General features: G+C 40.9%; 1 protein-coding gene across 1 annotated transcript; it reads left to right on the top strand.

Annotated features, from left to right (window-relative positions):
- Positions 1–3,485: 3,485 nt before the first annotated feature.
- Positions 3,486–16,989, top strand: LOC143941289 (vomeronasal type-2 receptor 26-like). Its single transcript, XM_077463325.1, has 5 exons — positions 3,486–3,623; positions 7,882–8,109; positions 14,945–14,991; positions 15,101–15,151; positions 16,269–16,989. Exons 1-5 carry the CDS (start codon positions 3,486–3,488, stop codon positions 16,987–16,989), a joined length of 1,185 nt encoding a protein of 394 aa, XP_077319451.1.
- Positions 16,990–17,189: the final 200 nt, after the last annotated feature.

The raw sequence follows: 17,189 nt of genomic DNA, 5'->3' as shown, positions 1-17,189 counted from the left end.
TACCAGCTGTTGTGGATCTGCTCATTAGTCCCGCCAACTTAAAAATCTGCAGCTCACTTCATTCCTGCCTACGCCTTGGTCACATCACAAGAAACCATCTCCTGCATTCCTGTTTAAAGACTGGCTTTGCTGACATGCCTTCTGGCTCCTTATCCTGCTTGCTGTTCCTCTACTTGGATCCCTGACTTCTGGCTTACCCCATCTGGTTACTTAACTCTGGCTTGGCTGACTACCCGAACTGGCTACTGAACTCTGGCTTGGCTGACTACCCGATCTGGTTAATTGACTCTGGCTATGCTTTGACTACGCTTACTCTATTTACCTTTTTATTTTTATTAATAAACAAGTGTGATTTTACTGTATTTCTTTCTCGGTCTGGTTCATGGTTTCTGACAGGTATACAGGGTGTTTATAGCTGAAAGTATTTGTCCATTGAAGCCAAACATCTGAAGGATTTAATTCATGTAAATCCAATGTACCCTGTCAAAAGCTTTCTCAGTGTCTAGGGATATAAGTTAGGAGGGGATGTTATGGTGTTCTGCCCATTGGATACTGTCTATGATACGATGAGTCCCATCAGAGGTCTGACGTCCCGGGACGAATCCCAATTGATCTGGGTTAATTAAAGATGGTGTGAATTTGGCAATATGGTTAACTATAAGCTTTGCCTAAATCTTTGTGTCTGATTTTAAGAGGGTTATTGGGCAGAAATTAGAGGGAGAGTCTTTTGATTTACCTGGTTTAGGGATGGTGACAATTAGGGATTCAAGAAATGCAATGGGATAGGAAACTTGTTCGATGATGTTACTGAATGAATTAGTAAGATGTGGGGCTAGACAATTTACGTACTGTTTATAATATTCATTCACAAAGCCATCTGATCCCAAGGATTTGTGAAGCGGGCGGGACCTGATTAATTGAATTACTTCTTCAGAACTGAATGGGAAGGGCAGTTCCTATAGTTGGGCAGGAGAGATAGTAGTGAAGTTCACTGAGTCAAGGAAGGTCTGGATAGTAGTGGGGTCTGGTGGAGAGAAATAAGTCTTGAGTCTTGCCATTTATATAGAGACATATAGTACTTATGAAATTTTTCTGCTATATCAGAGGGGTTAAGAATCTTGCGACTTTGGTCATCTTTTAACCACTACAGATCCGCGCTATTGCCAAATGACGGCATTAGCGCGGACCTACATTTCCGGGACTACGTCTATTGACGTGGTCCCGGTTACGAGCGGCCTGCGCGCCCCCTGAGGGGCGCGCGCGGCGCGCTCTGTGATCGGCGAGTCCGTGAGACTCGCCTGATCACCGATCCGACCCCTTATCACGTGATCAGCTGTCAGCCAATGACAGCTGATCATGTGATAGAACGGAGCCGGTAATCGGCTATTATTCCTCCTCGCGCTGTCGCCGGCGGCCGTGATCGGGACATCAGTCCCGATCACGGCCATCAATACAAGGGACCACCTGCCACCTGCCTGTGCCCACCTGCCTCCCGCAGTGCCATCCTGAAATAAAATAAAAGCAAAAGTAAGTGCCCCCCGTCAGTGCCCCCCGTCAGTGCCCATAGTGCCCACAGTGCCACCCACAGTGCCACCCACAGTGCCACCCACAGTGCCACCCCACAGTGCCACCCACAGTGCCACCCACAGTGCCACCCAATCTGCCTCAAAGGTGCTGCACCCCAGTGCCGCCCATCAGTGCCCAGCAGTGCCGCCCATCTGTGCCCAGCAGTGCCGCCCATCAGTGCCCAGCAGTGCCACCTATCAGAGCCACCTATCAGTGCCACCTATCAGTGCCCATCAGTCCCATCTATCTGTGGTACCTATCAGTGCCCATCCGTGCCACCCATCCGTGCCACTTATCCGTGCCACCCATCCGTGCCATCTTATCTGTGCCCATCTTTGCCCATCAGTGCCGCCTTATCTGTGCCCATCGGTGCCGCCTTATCTGTGCCTATTAGTGCCGCCTTAACTATGCCTATCAGTGCCCACCGGTGCAGCCTATCAGTGCCCACCAATGCAGCCCATCAGTGCCCACCAATGCAGCCCATCAGTGCCCACCAATGCAGCCTATCAGTGCCGCCTAATCAGCGCACTTCAATGAAGGAGAAAAATGACCCGTTTGCAAAATTTTATAACAAACTATTAAAACATGATTTTTTTTTTTTTGCATCTTTTTTTGTTTGTTTAGCAAAAAATAAAACTCCGAGCTGTAACTAAATACCACCAAAAGAAAGCTCTATTTGTGGGAAAAAAATGATAAAAATTTCATTTGGGTACAGTGTTGTATGACCGCGTAATTGTCACTCAAAGTGCATCAGCGCTGAAAGCTGAAAATTGGTCTGGGACTGAGGGGGGTTTAAGTGCCCAGTAATAAGGGATCTTGGATGAGGTAGTCTTACACTTGTACTTCCTGGCTTATTACCCAATGTGTAAGAACAGAGAACAGAGGAGAGCACTACGTTTTGAGCAAAGTTTTCTTAGTTCTGTGTCTATAAGGGGGGTCAATTTGTATCTTATTTTGAATTTCTAGGGTGTGAATGTGGGACAATAGTTGAGTGATCTCATTTGTGCATTGGCGTTTCTCATGGGCAGATATTTTAATAAGTAGACCCCTCATAAAAGCCTTATGGGCATTCCATGTCATGGTAGGGTTTGAGATTGAACCTTTATTATCTTGGAAGAAATTATGATAAGAAGAATCAATTTATTTCGGGTAAGATGGATTTGAAAGAATGGAGGTGTTAAGTCTCCATGGAGAAGGCAAGCAGTCATTGGGGGCTAGGGTTAGCTCTAAAAAGATACAGTGAGTGGTCATTGTAAGGTAAATTTGTCCAACAGGAAGAAATCAATTCTAGAGTAAAGCTTGTGTGCTGGGGAGAAAAAGGTATAATCTCGTTCGCTGCCATGGATAAATTGGCAAGCGTCAAAGAAGTGTTCCTGGGAGATGATAGTGGAAAGGGACGAGGAGGGTCTGCGTGTAACATTGGTGGAGCCAATAGAAGATTCAATGACATCATTAAAGTCTCCGCAGATGACTATTGGACGAGACCTATATGGTTGAAGTTTTTTAAGGGGTTCAATTTGTATCTTATTTTGAGTTTCTAGGGTGTGAATGCGGGAAAGTAGTTGAGTGATCTCATTCGTGCATTGGCGTTTCTCATGGGCAGATATTTTAATAAGTAGGCCCCTCATAAAAGCCTTATGGGCATTTCATGTCATGGTGGGGTTTGAGATTGAACCTTCATTATCTTGGAAGAAATTATGATTAGAAGAATCAATTTATTTCGGGTATGATGGATTTGAGAGAATTGAGGTGTTAAGTCTCCATGGAGAAGGCAAGCAGCTGTTGAGGGCTAGGGTTAGTTCTAAAAAGATACAGTAGGTGCATGGTCATTGTAAGGTAAATTTGTCCAACAGGAAGAAATCAATTATAGAGTAAAGCTTGTATGCTGGGGAGAAAAAGGTATACTCTCGTTTGCTGCCATGGATAAATCAGCAAGCGTCAAAGAAGTGTTCCTGGGAGATGATAGTGGAAAGGGACAAGGAGGGTCTGCGTGTAACATTGGTGGATTTAATAGAAGATTCAATGATATCATTAAAGTCTCTGCAGATGATTATTGGGTGAGATCTATATGGCTGACGTTTTTTTAATGAGAAGATTTGTAAAAAATCATTTTTGGTGGGTATTAGGGGCATACAAATTAACTAGGGTGTTTCGGTAGTTGTTGATAGTTACATCTAAGATAAGGAAACGGCCATTAGGATCTGATTCTGCTGAATGAAATTGAAAGGCTAGTGAATCACAAAAAGTAATCATGACACCTTTGCAATTAGTGTTTTTATGAGCAAAAAAGATGTGGGGAAAATTAGGTTGTTGGCATTTTGGTGCTGTGGAGATAGCGAAGTGCGTCTCTTGTAAACATAAGGATGTCCCACTTGGAAGAAATTGCCTCTTTTCAAAGTAATGATCATTTAAAAGAGCTATTAAGCCCTTTGGTATTTAGGGATACAATTTTAACAGACATATATAAAATACTCCTATGTTGTATGCAACTATGGCAGCAAAGGAGAACGGTGTTATCTGGGAAAATAAGAAACATTAATGCAAGGTAATACTGAAGATCATAAATATCAATGGCACAGCACATCCTAAGTATGTACCAGCACATTTTTAAAGTAAAGGAAAAAGGGGGAGATGTGGAGAGAAAGAAGAAAAAGGTAAGGAAAAGGGTCAAAGTGTGTATAATTCTGGGAAGGAGAACATTTAACATCAAATATAACATTCAAACATATCATTTAGGCCAGGCACAGGGGAATATATTGATAAGGCCCATGTAGGTTAAAAGGTGAAAATGGAGCAGAAAAATAGAATGGATGGACCAAATTGAAGATCTCCTCCGCAGTGCCTGGTGTGCTCAGAAAAACATCTCAGCTGTGTTCATCTTTATCAGAGCCTCCACCATAAACAATACAGGCCGCTCAACTCACTATGTGGACCTCTGTAAAAACAGATAGGTCAAACAAGCTTCCCCATAAAGGGTGTAATGGATAGTTGATGCCTCTGTAGGGATCCAATAGTAATACCTTCACACCACTCCAAATCGTCAGCCAGATTTTATAATCAATGGGGACTGGATAAAATCGTCGCACCATGTAAAATTAATAAAAACTGCATAGTGCTTTCTGCTTTAACACATAGCTTTAAATGTGTTAAATAGCTTTAACACATCTTATTGAATGAAAATTTGCTTACAAACAAAGCACCAATAACCTAGTACTTGGCATCAGAGCATTCGGGTTTAACGTCTTCAATTTGGTCCATCCATTCAACTTTTCTGCTCCATTTTCACCTTTTATCTTATTGTGGACTTATATTTATGAATTTGGACTATTTTTTACATGCATGATTCTATAATTGTTTATCTATGTTTTTAACTTAGCGCTGCACTGTACATTTGGGAATTTTGTCTAGGATTTGATATATTAATTTTGAGTGCTTAGCTGCTTTTAATTTAGGGATTGTTCTTGTTATTTTTGCGCTGCTTTACCCCTTTTGATTTTCCAATGCAGGTTAACCAGTTACCATCCGCCCGCCGTCAATTAAACCCACACAATGGCATTCCTGCACAAATCGCCATAGGTGTACGGCAAATGCTTTAAGGAGTATAGGAGGTGCCCGCCATGTCCCTAAGGAGCTGATGCGTGTATATGGTGGCTGCAAGGTTCCATCGGGCACCCGTGATTGCTCCTAACAGATTGAGAATGGGGATTTGTGTGAGGAGACTGGTTTGTTGTTTCTAATATATAGGAACAATGGTTGGTCTCCACCCCCAATCAGTCCCATCCCCCCACACACTGAGCGAACACATTTAACCCCTTGATCACCCCCTAGTTTTAACCCCTTCACTGCCTGTGACATTTCTCCAGTAATCAGTGCATTTTTATAGCACTGATCTCTGCATTGCTGCATAAATGTTAATGGTCCCAGAAATTTGTCAAAAGTGTCCAATCTGTCGGCTGCAATGTCGCAGTCCCAATAAAAATTGCAGATTACCATTACTAGTAAAAAAAAAAATAATAATAAAAATGCCATAAATCTATGCCCTATTTTGTAGACTCTATAACGTTTGTGCAAACCAATCAATATATGCGTATTGCAATTTTTTTTTACCAAAAATAAATAGAAGTATATATATCAGCCTAAACTGATGATTCTGATACATTTTGGTATATTTATTATAGCAAAAAAAGTGAAAAATATTTTTTTTTTCAAAATTGTCGCTCTTCTTTTGTTTATAGCACAAAAAATAAAAAACTGCAGAGTTGAGCATATACCAGTAAAAGAAAGTTCTATTTTCATTTAAAAAAGACCATACATTTTGTTTGGGTACAATGTTGCATGACCGTGTAATTGTCAGTTAAAATGACGCAGTGCCGCATCGCAAAAAATGGCTTGGTCAAGAAGGGGGTAAATACTCCCAGGGCTGAAGTGGTTAAAGCATAACAATAACACAGAGCACATTAGGTATTGTTAACAATGTTCCAGGATTCAGAGAGATGTGAGGCGAAGCAGAGCGGTTTGGGGAGAAGTTTCCAGATGAGGAGGAGAGACCCCAGTTGTGAAGCTGTTTGGGGCCTTGTTTAAAGTGGTATTTCCCCCCAAAAATAATTCATTAAAATTCCTAAAAAAATAAAAAAAAAACATTTGAAATGTTAGGAGACCTCCTCCTACCCTCAAGAAGAATGGGGTAGAGGTGAGGGGGAGCGGCCTGGAGTATTCATGAGGACCCTGACCAATCCATAACAGAGGTTTGGCAGGGGGCAGGTCCCCTGAAATACTTAGGGCCAGCCAAACTGGGGCAGAGAAGTTTGGGTGGAAGCTAGAGATGGAGTGTTAGGCTGTTTGTGGCCCTTGAGGGTGCCCCATAGTCTGGGGGGTGACCTCAGGCTTGGGTGCAAGGGGACCCTCTTCATATCACACAGAGGTGTTCTGACTTGAGGCACAGGAGTAAGTGGAGGACAGCAGGACAATACTACTGGGCAAATCTCCAGGGAGGAAGACAGTCAGGTGGGCTGGTGAGTGTTACAATTTGGAGAGGACAGAGAGGCATGCCTGAGAGGACTGGAAGAGAGCAGTCTGGGAAGGATGTAGAGTCAGTCTTGGAGGACTGTGGAGTCTTGGCCAGGAGGGCTGGAGAAAGGAGCAGCTACAGCCAGGTGGGCTGGCAGTGCCTGAAGTGGTGGTGCTGGGATCAGTATCCACAGGAGGAGGACAGCTAGGCACTACGACTTTGCTACACAAACAAGGGGCCTGTGGTCCCTGCCTGTAAAGGGTTTTTGCTTCTCATCTAACTGAGCCTTTGTCAGATCATCCAAACAGTGCCAGCTGGCCCTGGGAGTTGTAGTTCTACAAGCAAGCTTTGTGCTGGAAGTGGAGGAGAAGTGTATATATAGACTGTATATAGTTGTGTCTCTGAAAAGTTATACTGCTTTGATCAAGTGGGCATCCCATAATAGCCTTATCCAACTTAATAAAAAAAAAGAAGATGCAGCCTGCCTAATTATAAATCAGCTTCTGCACCTGCAGGGATCTAATGTGGAAATTGTCAGGGTCTGCATCCCTTTAGATAAGATTTCCCTTTGTTAGTATCTCAACAAAAATTACATTTTTATTGCCGGGGATGCACAAAATCCGATTTGTATCTGACTGATTTGTGTTTGACTTCTGGGAGAATTATTGAGCCAATCATACAAACAGGAAATTACATTTCAGGGGAGGGGCTTTCTGTATACCATCTGTGTAAAGAACTCCTCCAGTTGGCCATATTGCATTTTACAGAACATTACAGAGCTGCAGATTGAAAAGAAAAGGTCATATTTATTAACGTTCAATTACAATATGACTTGGACAATTGTATAGGCTATATTATTTTTTTTTGTTTGCTCATTTTTTTATCTTGAAAGTGGAATTGCCCTTCTGCTTCTCTGGAGTGAATACCTGTAATCTATCAGTCCTCATAGATGAGATCCTCTGTCCTCCTTGTTCATTTGTTGCCATTTTCTGAAACTCTTTCTAATTCATCGACATCTTTCCTGAGGATTGGTGACCAAAACTGAACTGTATATCCAAGATGAGGCTGAGCCAGTGTATTGTAAAGGGGGAGAATTATTCATTTATCTCTGAAACATTCACAAAGCAAATTGTTTATAGAAAGTCCCAATAAAATGTATCTGGATATAAGTGCTCAGCAAACAGGTCATCTCATCCCGATGGCATTCTCTAAATGGGATTTAACTAGATAAACAATCTATAATCAAAAAAATGAAATGTTCTATACAGTATACTTGTTACCTATAATCTTTTCTGTAATTTTTTAAGCTGTCCCGCTTTTTGAAAGAAGTCCAGTACAAAGATCATAATGGCAATGTCCTGATTTTTAATGATAAAGGAGAACTGCCCAGCCCACTGGAAATTGTAAATTGGATTTCAAGAATTAATTATAGAAATATCACTGATTTGATTCATGTGGGTCACTTTGATAGGTCCCTTTCAGAGGGTCAGCAACTTACACTAGAACCAGAGCGAATATCATGGAAAGGAGACAAGGTGAGTTACACTGGAGAAGCTGATCCAGAACTTACATAAGAAACATACTAGTTTTGACCCTAAAGCCCATCTCCAGACAAAATCTAACCCCCTCCTCCCATCCTGTTCATAGACGGTCAACATCTTCCCTGACTGAGCTGTTGTAGACAGAATTGGCAAGGTCAGGGCAGGATAGGGGTGAGATTTGGTCATAAAAGTATTTGATTGAAGAGTAGATAAGAGAAGGGCTAAAGTGGTGAAGATTTCTATGGGTCTGCTGGTAGTAGGGATAGGGGGTGTACAGGACACCAGGAATGTGTCATGGATGGCAGGGATAGTCCCCTAGTATTTCAGTTGCTCCCCTTAAGAGGGACAGTATGAAAACATTGTTGAGTTCTCAGGAGTTCTCATCCATGTTGGGTGAAATATTCCAGGGTAGTCTGGCTATAGAGGACTGACATTCAGTACTCTCTGGATTGATAAGTCCTTATTAGAGTTATAAAAGTGGTCTGTTGCATTGTAGATAAGTGAAGAGCTAAAGTGGGGAAGATTTCTGCAGGTTTGATGGTAGGAAGGATAGGGGAGTAAAGATATGGAGATTAGGAAACTGATAAGATTATGGCCAGAGAGAGGTAAATGGGTGTTTGGGAAGTTGCATGGAGTGTAGAGGTGTGTGTCTATTGTGTTAGTCCAAAGGATAAGGTCAGGTTGAGGAGTTGGGAGGTAGCTGGGGTATAAACATTATTAGGGGTTAAAGTTACCAAGAATGATATTGGGCATTTCAAAGAAAATAAGGTAGCCGGGCAGAAAACTCATCAAGGAAGAATGACACCAGACCCAGAGGAAGATAAATCACAGTGCAGAGAACCTGGAGAAAAGAGAGGAATACAGTGAGCTTCAAAGAGGAGAGGGATAGAGAGGGAGGTGCAGGAAGGACTTGAAAAGTATTTAATGGGGAGAGAAGCTCAAGGTCATTGTAGTCATATTAGTGCTCTTGCAACAACACTTTTTTTTATTTGCACAACAGTTACCTGTATTTTAAGGACTCTACTTAGAAGGAATTCTCCCTTCTAAGATTCAAGCAGTACAGAGGAGCAGTGGAAAAGTCATGAAGATGAGAATTGTCATAAACTATGCGGTAGAGATTTAAAATATTGTTCTCCACATTCAGACAATTACCTTTTTCTCATACAGAATTATTATTCACAGTTCAAAGGTTTTCCTTTCCTGAGTATTTTTAAACAAAGTCTCTTTAAGACCCAAAACTTCCATGTCTTCCATAGAATGGTCTGGTTGTGGGAAATGATGTACCACAGGTATATAGTAATCCTCTTTATGTTCTTTTATATTGTGTCTATAAAGATTTTTTTTTTCTGTAACATCTGTCCTGTCTCACCAATGTATGATCCATGCTTGCATTTGCTGCATTGAATGAAGAACATCCCATTACTGGAGGCCAAGCTGTATAATCCTGTAATATCATACAATATCCTGAAGACACCTTTGTTTGTGTGATGATATTTAATACATTTATGTGGAGGCACAGTTTGCAGTATTTATTGTTGCAAGGTTGTGTCCCCTCTGTTTGTTTTCTATTTCAATATATTTTTATTGTTGTTAATAACAATGGTACAAAGATACAACAAGCATACTAAAGAAAATGGGGTAGTGCAGTGCAATTTTTATAGTACTGTCAGAATGTTTATACTTAAATATTAAAAATGTATTGTGATTATGAAAATATGCAAATCTTTGATTTGGGAGATTTACACTTTTCTACCAATACTAACAAGAAATTCAGGTTTGTTTATCCATGCTATTTTGAAGACAAGTGATACAAATGATATTGCTTAAAAATATATATTTATTAACTAAAAATATAGTGAAAAATAATATCAGGTATATTTTGTGATAATACAAATACGTGGACATATAAATGTATACTTCTATATATCAGAGATACAGTAAATGATGGTTCAAATAATATTCACGTTTCTTAAAACAAAATATCACATTTCAATATTTAAATGATACTTGTATATTTAAAATTTGGTAACTTTTTAGTGAATAGCTTCCATGACTGCACTGACTTATATAAAACAATCTTGTTTACTTTAAATACGGTGTTATCACTTCTCAAAACCAACAGACCTTAAAACTTACACTCTTAAATGTGCACAAAGAAAATATTATATTGTACAAAGCTTGATAATTTGATCAAAGCTTATATTTTACATTTAGAATGAATCGATGGTTTAACACATACTATAACCAATCCAATTCTAAATCTTTTACCTCGGTATAGTAAGATATCACAAATCATGTATCTCCCTTGTTTTAGAAGCAAAACAAATTCATACAGCAGTTAGAATTCCCTTCACTCCAAAACAGAACTAACAATAGATTGGATTAGTCAAACATATGCTCTGCCAAACAATTCAATTACCTAAAAAGGTATAATATGGAAAGATCAATACTTTACCAGAACTTTAAGAAGTCTGTCCGTTTGAGAAGATTCAGTTATGATGATGATGAGGGACCTCTTCCAGCCTCCCTACATTTCTCCGTCTTTCAGTGAGGTATCCCATGGCTCCTTTTCCCATCAGACCTCCAACCCGTGATCTGTAGCTACTTTTTATCTCACCCTAAAAGTGGGTGTGTATCTAATTACTATGCAGCTGATGATGTCATATGACAATGTTGTTTATACATTTCAATGGCAACATGCATGTACGGCCATCTTAGACTCTTACTATTTTCCCCTCTAGGGGGCAGTGTTAGATCAGAATTTACTTTAAATGTGATTGACATGACCTTCTGACCTTGGCTTAGCAAAACACCATTAATTGTCTAAAACTGTACAACATGTTTCAATTTCCTCTAGCCATCTCCTTTCTTCTTTAAATATATGGGTATGAGAAAATTTCCCCACATCTAGTTAATGGTTTGTTACATTCCCAGAAACTGAAGTCATTATTCTAACGATAAACATAACTAATACATATATACTATAAACATATTATAAAAGAAAACATAATTTAAAATACAATATGAATTGTAAATAAGCCCTCTGGTTTCTGTGGCTCAATTCTGAAATACTATTTAGTGTTGCAGACTCATGTTTTCCTTATTTTGTTTATTTAACTAAGACCTCTCAAGATTTATAACCTGAGAATATGGTCTGCGAAGGTGGGGCAGATAAGACTTCTAGACTCTCATTATAAGACAGAAAAACAATGTCTTATTCATGGGCTATGAACTCTGATTTCACCTCTAAGGGCCAGTTCACACCAGATGCAGTTCCATGCAGTTCCATGCAGTTCCATTTTTTCTACACCAATACAGACAGTTCCAGTCAGTTTCTCTACCAGAAACTGACCGGAAACTGACCAGAAACTGTCTGCATGGTGTGAACTAGAGTCATTGCAATACATGGAAAACACTGTGTATGCATTTTTAGTGCAGAAAAAAAGCACACGGAACTGAAGGAACTGTGTCTGGGGTGAACTGGCCCTAAAAAGAAATCTATATATAAATATCATTTTTTTATTTTTTTTTTCCATAAATTTTTTATTTAAGAAAAGTAGGGTAACCAACATATAGACCTTTGAACAGGTAACATTGTCATATTCTGAGTTACAAAGTTCACGGAACATTCTGTAAAAATTATGTATCATAGAGATGTAATGGGTAACTGGAGTCAAACGGGATAGTACATTCTTCGATGTCCTGACGTCTGAGGTTATGGAGGTGTGTTCATGTCTTCTGCCAACCAGATGGGGGTGTCGACACTTTTCCATATTTGTTACTGTAAAGAAGGGGATCTGTATCCTTTTATACTATTGATAATGCCCTGGCTGTTTGAGTTTACATTTTCTTTGAAAAACGTGTTTACAAGTAGTGCATATTTTTGCCAACTATCTGGAGTGTGGACTGAGATGTCCGTGTGGTCAAACTAAGTAATAACCCCGAAATCCCGGCTTCGTTGCTTAGTGTTCATCTTACTCTACATGTCAGTTGTCGCATCAGGGGGGTATGGGCGTGGGGTAGCTGGGGTATGTTGGTTCTTCTGGTTCTTTAGTGTCAAAGTCGTCTGGACCTCGTTGATCAGGTCTTTGTAATGATGAGAAGGAAGGTGGTGGGGGTGGTTTCTTAAGACGTGGAAGTACCCTACCATGTCTGGTTATAGCCAGATAGAGGAATGTAGGTGGGGAAATGAAAGAGTGGGGGGGGGGGGGGGGTATGGGTAGTGACTATTTATTGCTCTCCTCTAGATTGGTTATGAGTTAGTCTCAAAAAGGGGATCAAGGTCATACGTTGTGTACCATAGTTGAATCTAATTGATCTGCGTTGAGTCAAGGACCTGATGGGTCTGGTGTGGCGGGTGTGTCTAGTGGGATTCTAATAAGGGGTCAATGTGTGTTTTGTTGGTGTTTTGCTTCCTTCTCCACTTAGCCGGAGTGGTTTAGGTATGTGATCAGTCAGATCGTCTTAGAATGCGGATGTGTTCGGTGGTGGACTTAAAGTGTATCCAGGGTGCCCATTTGCTGGTAAAATTCTGCGGGGTATCTCTAGAGATGTGGATCAGTTCCTCTAGCTCTGCTATCTTGTGTATTCTATGGAGCCATTATTTGGTAGAGGGACTGGTTTGGGCTTTCCAGTGTAGCGGGATACATTGTTTCGCTGCGTTAAGGAGGTGTATGAGTAGGGATTTGCGGTATGAAGTTGGCTTATGGGTGGTGTGATGTAGAAGGAACTGGGCAGGAGTAAAGGGTAGTTCATAGGACGTGATGGACATTGTTAGCCTATGTATTTCCTTTCAGTAGGTTTGGATGGCGGGGCTTTCCCACCAGATATGTAGCAGTGTGCCGTGGGCTTGCCTGCATCTCCAGCAGGTGTCGGGAGTTGATGGGTTCCATTTGTGTAAGAAGGCTGGTGTCCTGTACCAACGGGTTCGAATCTTATACCCATTTTCTTGGGTTGAAACATTGAGGGAATCCTTATGTATGTTTAGAAAGATATTTTCCCACTCTTTGGGTGTCAGTTTAATGCCTAGGTCCCTCTCCCAAGTGGTACAGACTTTGGAGATGTTAGGTTCATGGTCATAGAATAGGAGGGAGTGAGTCTGGGAGAAGAGATAAGTCTGGGGTGTTGTGGATATGCACAACGACTCGAAGGGTGTTAATTGTCGTGAACATTCTTTTTCCTTCTCCGTTGCCTTAATGTAGTGGGTTATTTGTTGGAATGTCCAGACAGGTATGGGGTGTTTCTGCATCTTAACAGCCAGTTGTGTGGCAGTTTGCAGATTTTTGTTATCATAAAAATGTTTCAGCAGGATCTGCTTTTCCGACCAGTTTCTTTGGAGAAAGTTTTCATGCATCCCAGGGGGGAAGTCTGGGTTCATTTTGAGCGGTGTGAGCGATCCTGGGATGGAAGAGATTGATGTATGTGTGCAAATGCTGCGAAAGCAATGCAGTGTCGGTGCGATGAACGGGTGCAGATCAATGTCTTTGTGGTAGTGGGCATTTCGTATCCAAGGTAAGGATCTTAGGGGGAGTTTGGTAAATGGTGCTTCTAAGTTAACCCAATCCTTGATCTGCGCGTGGGCGTTCCAGTCTACAATCCTGGACAAGTGGGTGGTGGTGTAATAATTATACAGGTCTGGCAGCCCTATGCCTCCTAGATGTTTGGGTAGGGTGAGCTGGGAATACTTAATTCTGGGCCTTTGAGTGCCCCAGAGGAATTTAGTACATATACTCTTATAGTATCTAAAGAAGGCCTGGGGAAGGCATATCAGTATCGTCTGAATTACATAAAGAATGCGTGGGAGAACATTCATTTTCAGTATAGCGGCTCTGCCAAACCAGGAAAATGACGGTTTGTTCCATTGTTTAAAGTCGTCAGTTTGTGCATCAGTTTAAAATATAAAGAGAGAAAATATAGCAACAATACAATTCAATACAAAAGGGTTAGGGGGGCCCTGCTCCTGCAAGCTTACAATCAAAGAGGGAGGGAGTGGTGAAACAAAAGGTAGTGACTGTGAGGGAGGAACTGAAGAGGGAAGTAGAAGATTTGGTTGTTAGCTGTAGGCAGGATAAGCCTCCCAGAAGAGATGAGTTTTCAGGGATCACCTAAAAGTGGACAGAGTAGGATTGGACAGATTGGGGTAGTGAGTTTCAGAGGATGGGAGAGGCTATGGAGAAGTACTGGAGATGATTAATGTATGTCTGAGGTTGGGTGGTTACCTGAATATCAGCACTGGGGTTTGTTGGAATATTCCTTTCAGGGTTCTGTCCTCTGTTATGATGGATTTCATCTATTTCATTATCGCTCTCATCTCTTTTAGTGCTGGATTGTATGTGATTCCTAGAGGTACACGGCTATTTGTTTTCTTCTCTTTGCATTGTAGGACATTTTCTCTTTGGGTTTTTAAGATAGCGTTTATGCTTGTAACTTCTAGTTTTGTTGCTGTAACCTCTATAATGAAAGTATTCTGCTAGAACTCTAATGCCGCGTACACACAACCGGACTTTTCGAGGGACTAGGTCCGACATCTTTCCGACTGACTTTTGGTGGAGTTCCGACCGACTTTCCGAATGAAAGTTGGCCACACACAATCACACCAAGTCCGACGGATTTGAACGTGATGACGTACGACCGGACTAGAATAAGGAAGTTCATAGCCAGTAGCCAATAACTGCAATAGCTTTGTTTTTTGCGCGTCGGACTAGCATACACACAAACGGATTTCACAGTCCGGTGGAGTTCCGCTGCTGTCAAAAAGTCTGGTCTTTTGTACGTGGCATTAGATGTCTATTTGTGTCTTCTGGTTTGGAGCATATTCTGTGGTATCCAGACTAAGGAAGGGTCACCTTCTGGAATGGTTCATGTGTTTATACCAAGGTATGCATTCTACATAATTTTAAACGCCAGAATCGTGGCTTACTTACATTATTACTGTATATCTGTAGTTTTGTTCTTCAATAGTTCATATTGTTGTATATTATCTCAGGTCCCAAGGGGTCGATGCTCCGAGGAATGTCTTCCAGGGTTCAGAAAATCTGTAAGAGAAGGATATCACCCATGTTGTTATAATTGTGCTCCATGTTCAGAAGGAGAAATATCAAACCATTCTGGTAAGCTTTGTGTTTCTTCAAATAGAAACTCTGGTATTGGATTAGAAAATAAAAATGAAGTCCTTTAAAGTGATTCTGTAACCACTTTTTTCACACTTTGCAGGCTGAACATCTCCCTAAATTGTAAGAAATTAATGATTACTGATGGTGCCTTTCTCCCATTTTTGGTGAAAGTTTGCTGTACTTTTCTTCTACCGCTGACCCTTCTGGGAGTGTTGGAGGCTTTCTCAAGCAAAAAATGGGAATCAGATTCCTCCTACTGTCTGCCTGAGAATGCCGCTAAGCCCTTGTACACACGATCGGAGAATCCGTCGGAATGTGTCCTATCGGACCGTGTTGTCGGATAATCCGACTGTGTGTGGTATGCATCGGACTGATTCCGTCGGAATATCCGTCGGACCCAATTTTCCAACTTGTTGGAAATGTTTTCCGACCAACTGGTTCGATCGGACATACTCGCACATACGATCATGTGTAGAGAATTTTGATCGGACCAAGTGCCATGCATGCTCAGATCAAATTCCTACATCAAAGCTATTGGCTACTATCCTGAATGTAGTCCCATCGTAATGAAATAACGTCATCACGTTATGAAAGATCGGATTTTTCGACAACTTAGTCCGACCGTGTGTATGCAACAGTTTCGGACAAGATCCAACGGATAAAATCCGACGGACAAAATCCGACGGATTTGGTTGTCGAAATCTCCGACCATGTGTACAGGAGCTAACAGTTTTGCACTTATAAAAAAGTAATGGTATGGAAAATGATTACACGTAAGAGGCCAAAAACTGTCAAATAGTTGCATTCTTCTAATACCATGCCTAATGTTATTTTCACTTATTTTTACTCTACAGACAGTGAACTCTGCAAGAAGTGTCCTGAAAATGAATGGCCCAACAAAGCTAAAAATATTTGTATTGACAAGATCAATGAGTATTTATCATATGAGGAGGATATTCTAGTTTTATTTTTTTCTATAACTTCAGTCATATTTGCTACAACATCTCTCTTTTTACTTGGACTATTTGTTTGGTTTTGGAGTACTCCCATAGTCAGAGCCAATAACCGGAACCTCAGCTTCATTCTGCTCCTCTCCCTCATACTGAGCTTCCTTTCTGTATTCCTGTTCCTTGGCCGTCCTGTGGATATTACCTGTATGCTACAACAAGTCACTTTTGGAATTCCCTTCACCATCTCAGCATCTTCTATCCTAGCCAAAACCATCATGGTCTTCATTGCTTTTCAAGCCACCAGACCTGGAAGCTCTTGTAGAAAATGGGTGGGAGTCAAACTTCCCAATACAGTCATGTTATTCTGCTCATCCATTCAGGTTATGAATTGCATTCTCTGGTTGTCCATCTCTCCACCATTTCAGGAGTATGACATGGACTCCTATCCTGGGAAGATCCTCATTCAGTGTAATGAAGGGTCAGTTATCGGGTTCTACTCTATGTTGGGTTATATGGGGTTTCTGGCAGCTGTGAGTTTTGTTCTGGCTTTCATGGTGAGGACATTACCGGACAGTTTTAATGAGGCCAAGTACATCACCTTCAGCATGCTGGTGTTCTGCAGTGTCTGGATTGCCATGATCCCGGCCTATCTGAGCACCAGAGGGAAATACATGGTGGCTGTGGAGATATTCGCCATATTGACCTCCAGTGCTGGAATATTATTGTGTATGTTTTCTCCAAAACTCTACATTTTGCTTTTAAAACCTGAACTGAATACAAAGGAAACAATGCTGGGGAAAAGAATGCTGTGAACATTAGACATGTGCAAAAGGAAAAAATTTGTTTAGTTTCATTTCGTCTTAATTCGTTAATTAATTAATTTTGTTTAGATATATTAGTAAAATTCATTAAATTCGTTTTCGGATTTCGTTTCGTTTTCTACCGAATTTGAAAAATCGGTCGCATTCGAAAATATTTCAATCGAATTCGAAAATATTTCTACCGCATTCAA

The sequence above is a fragment of the Lithobates pipiens genome, unplaced genomic scaffold (genome assembly GCF_037356315.1).
Source record: "Lithobates pipiens isolate NorthernLeopardFrog02 unplaced genomic scaffold, aLitPip1_a1.2 Scaffold_3, whole genome shotgun sequence".
Lineage (NCBI taxonomy): Eukaryota > Metazoa > Chordata > Amphibia > Anura > Ranidae > Lithobates > Lithobates pipiens.
The sequence above is the reverse complement of the archived record's forward strand: the minus strand, read 5'-3'. Positions and strand labels throughout refer to the sequence as shown.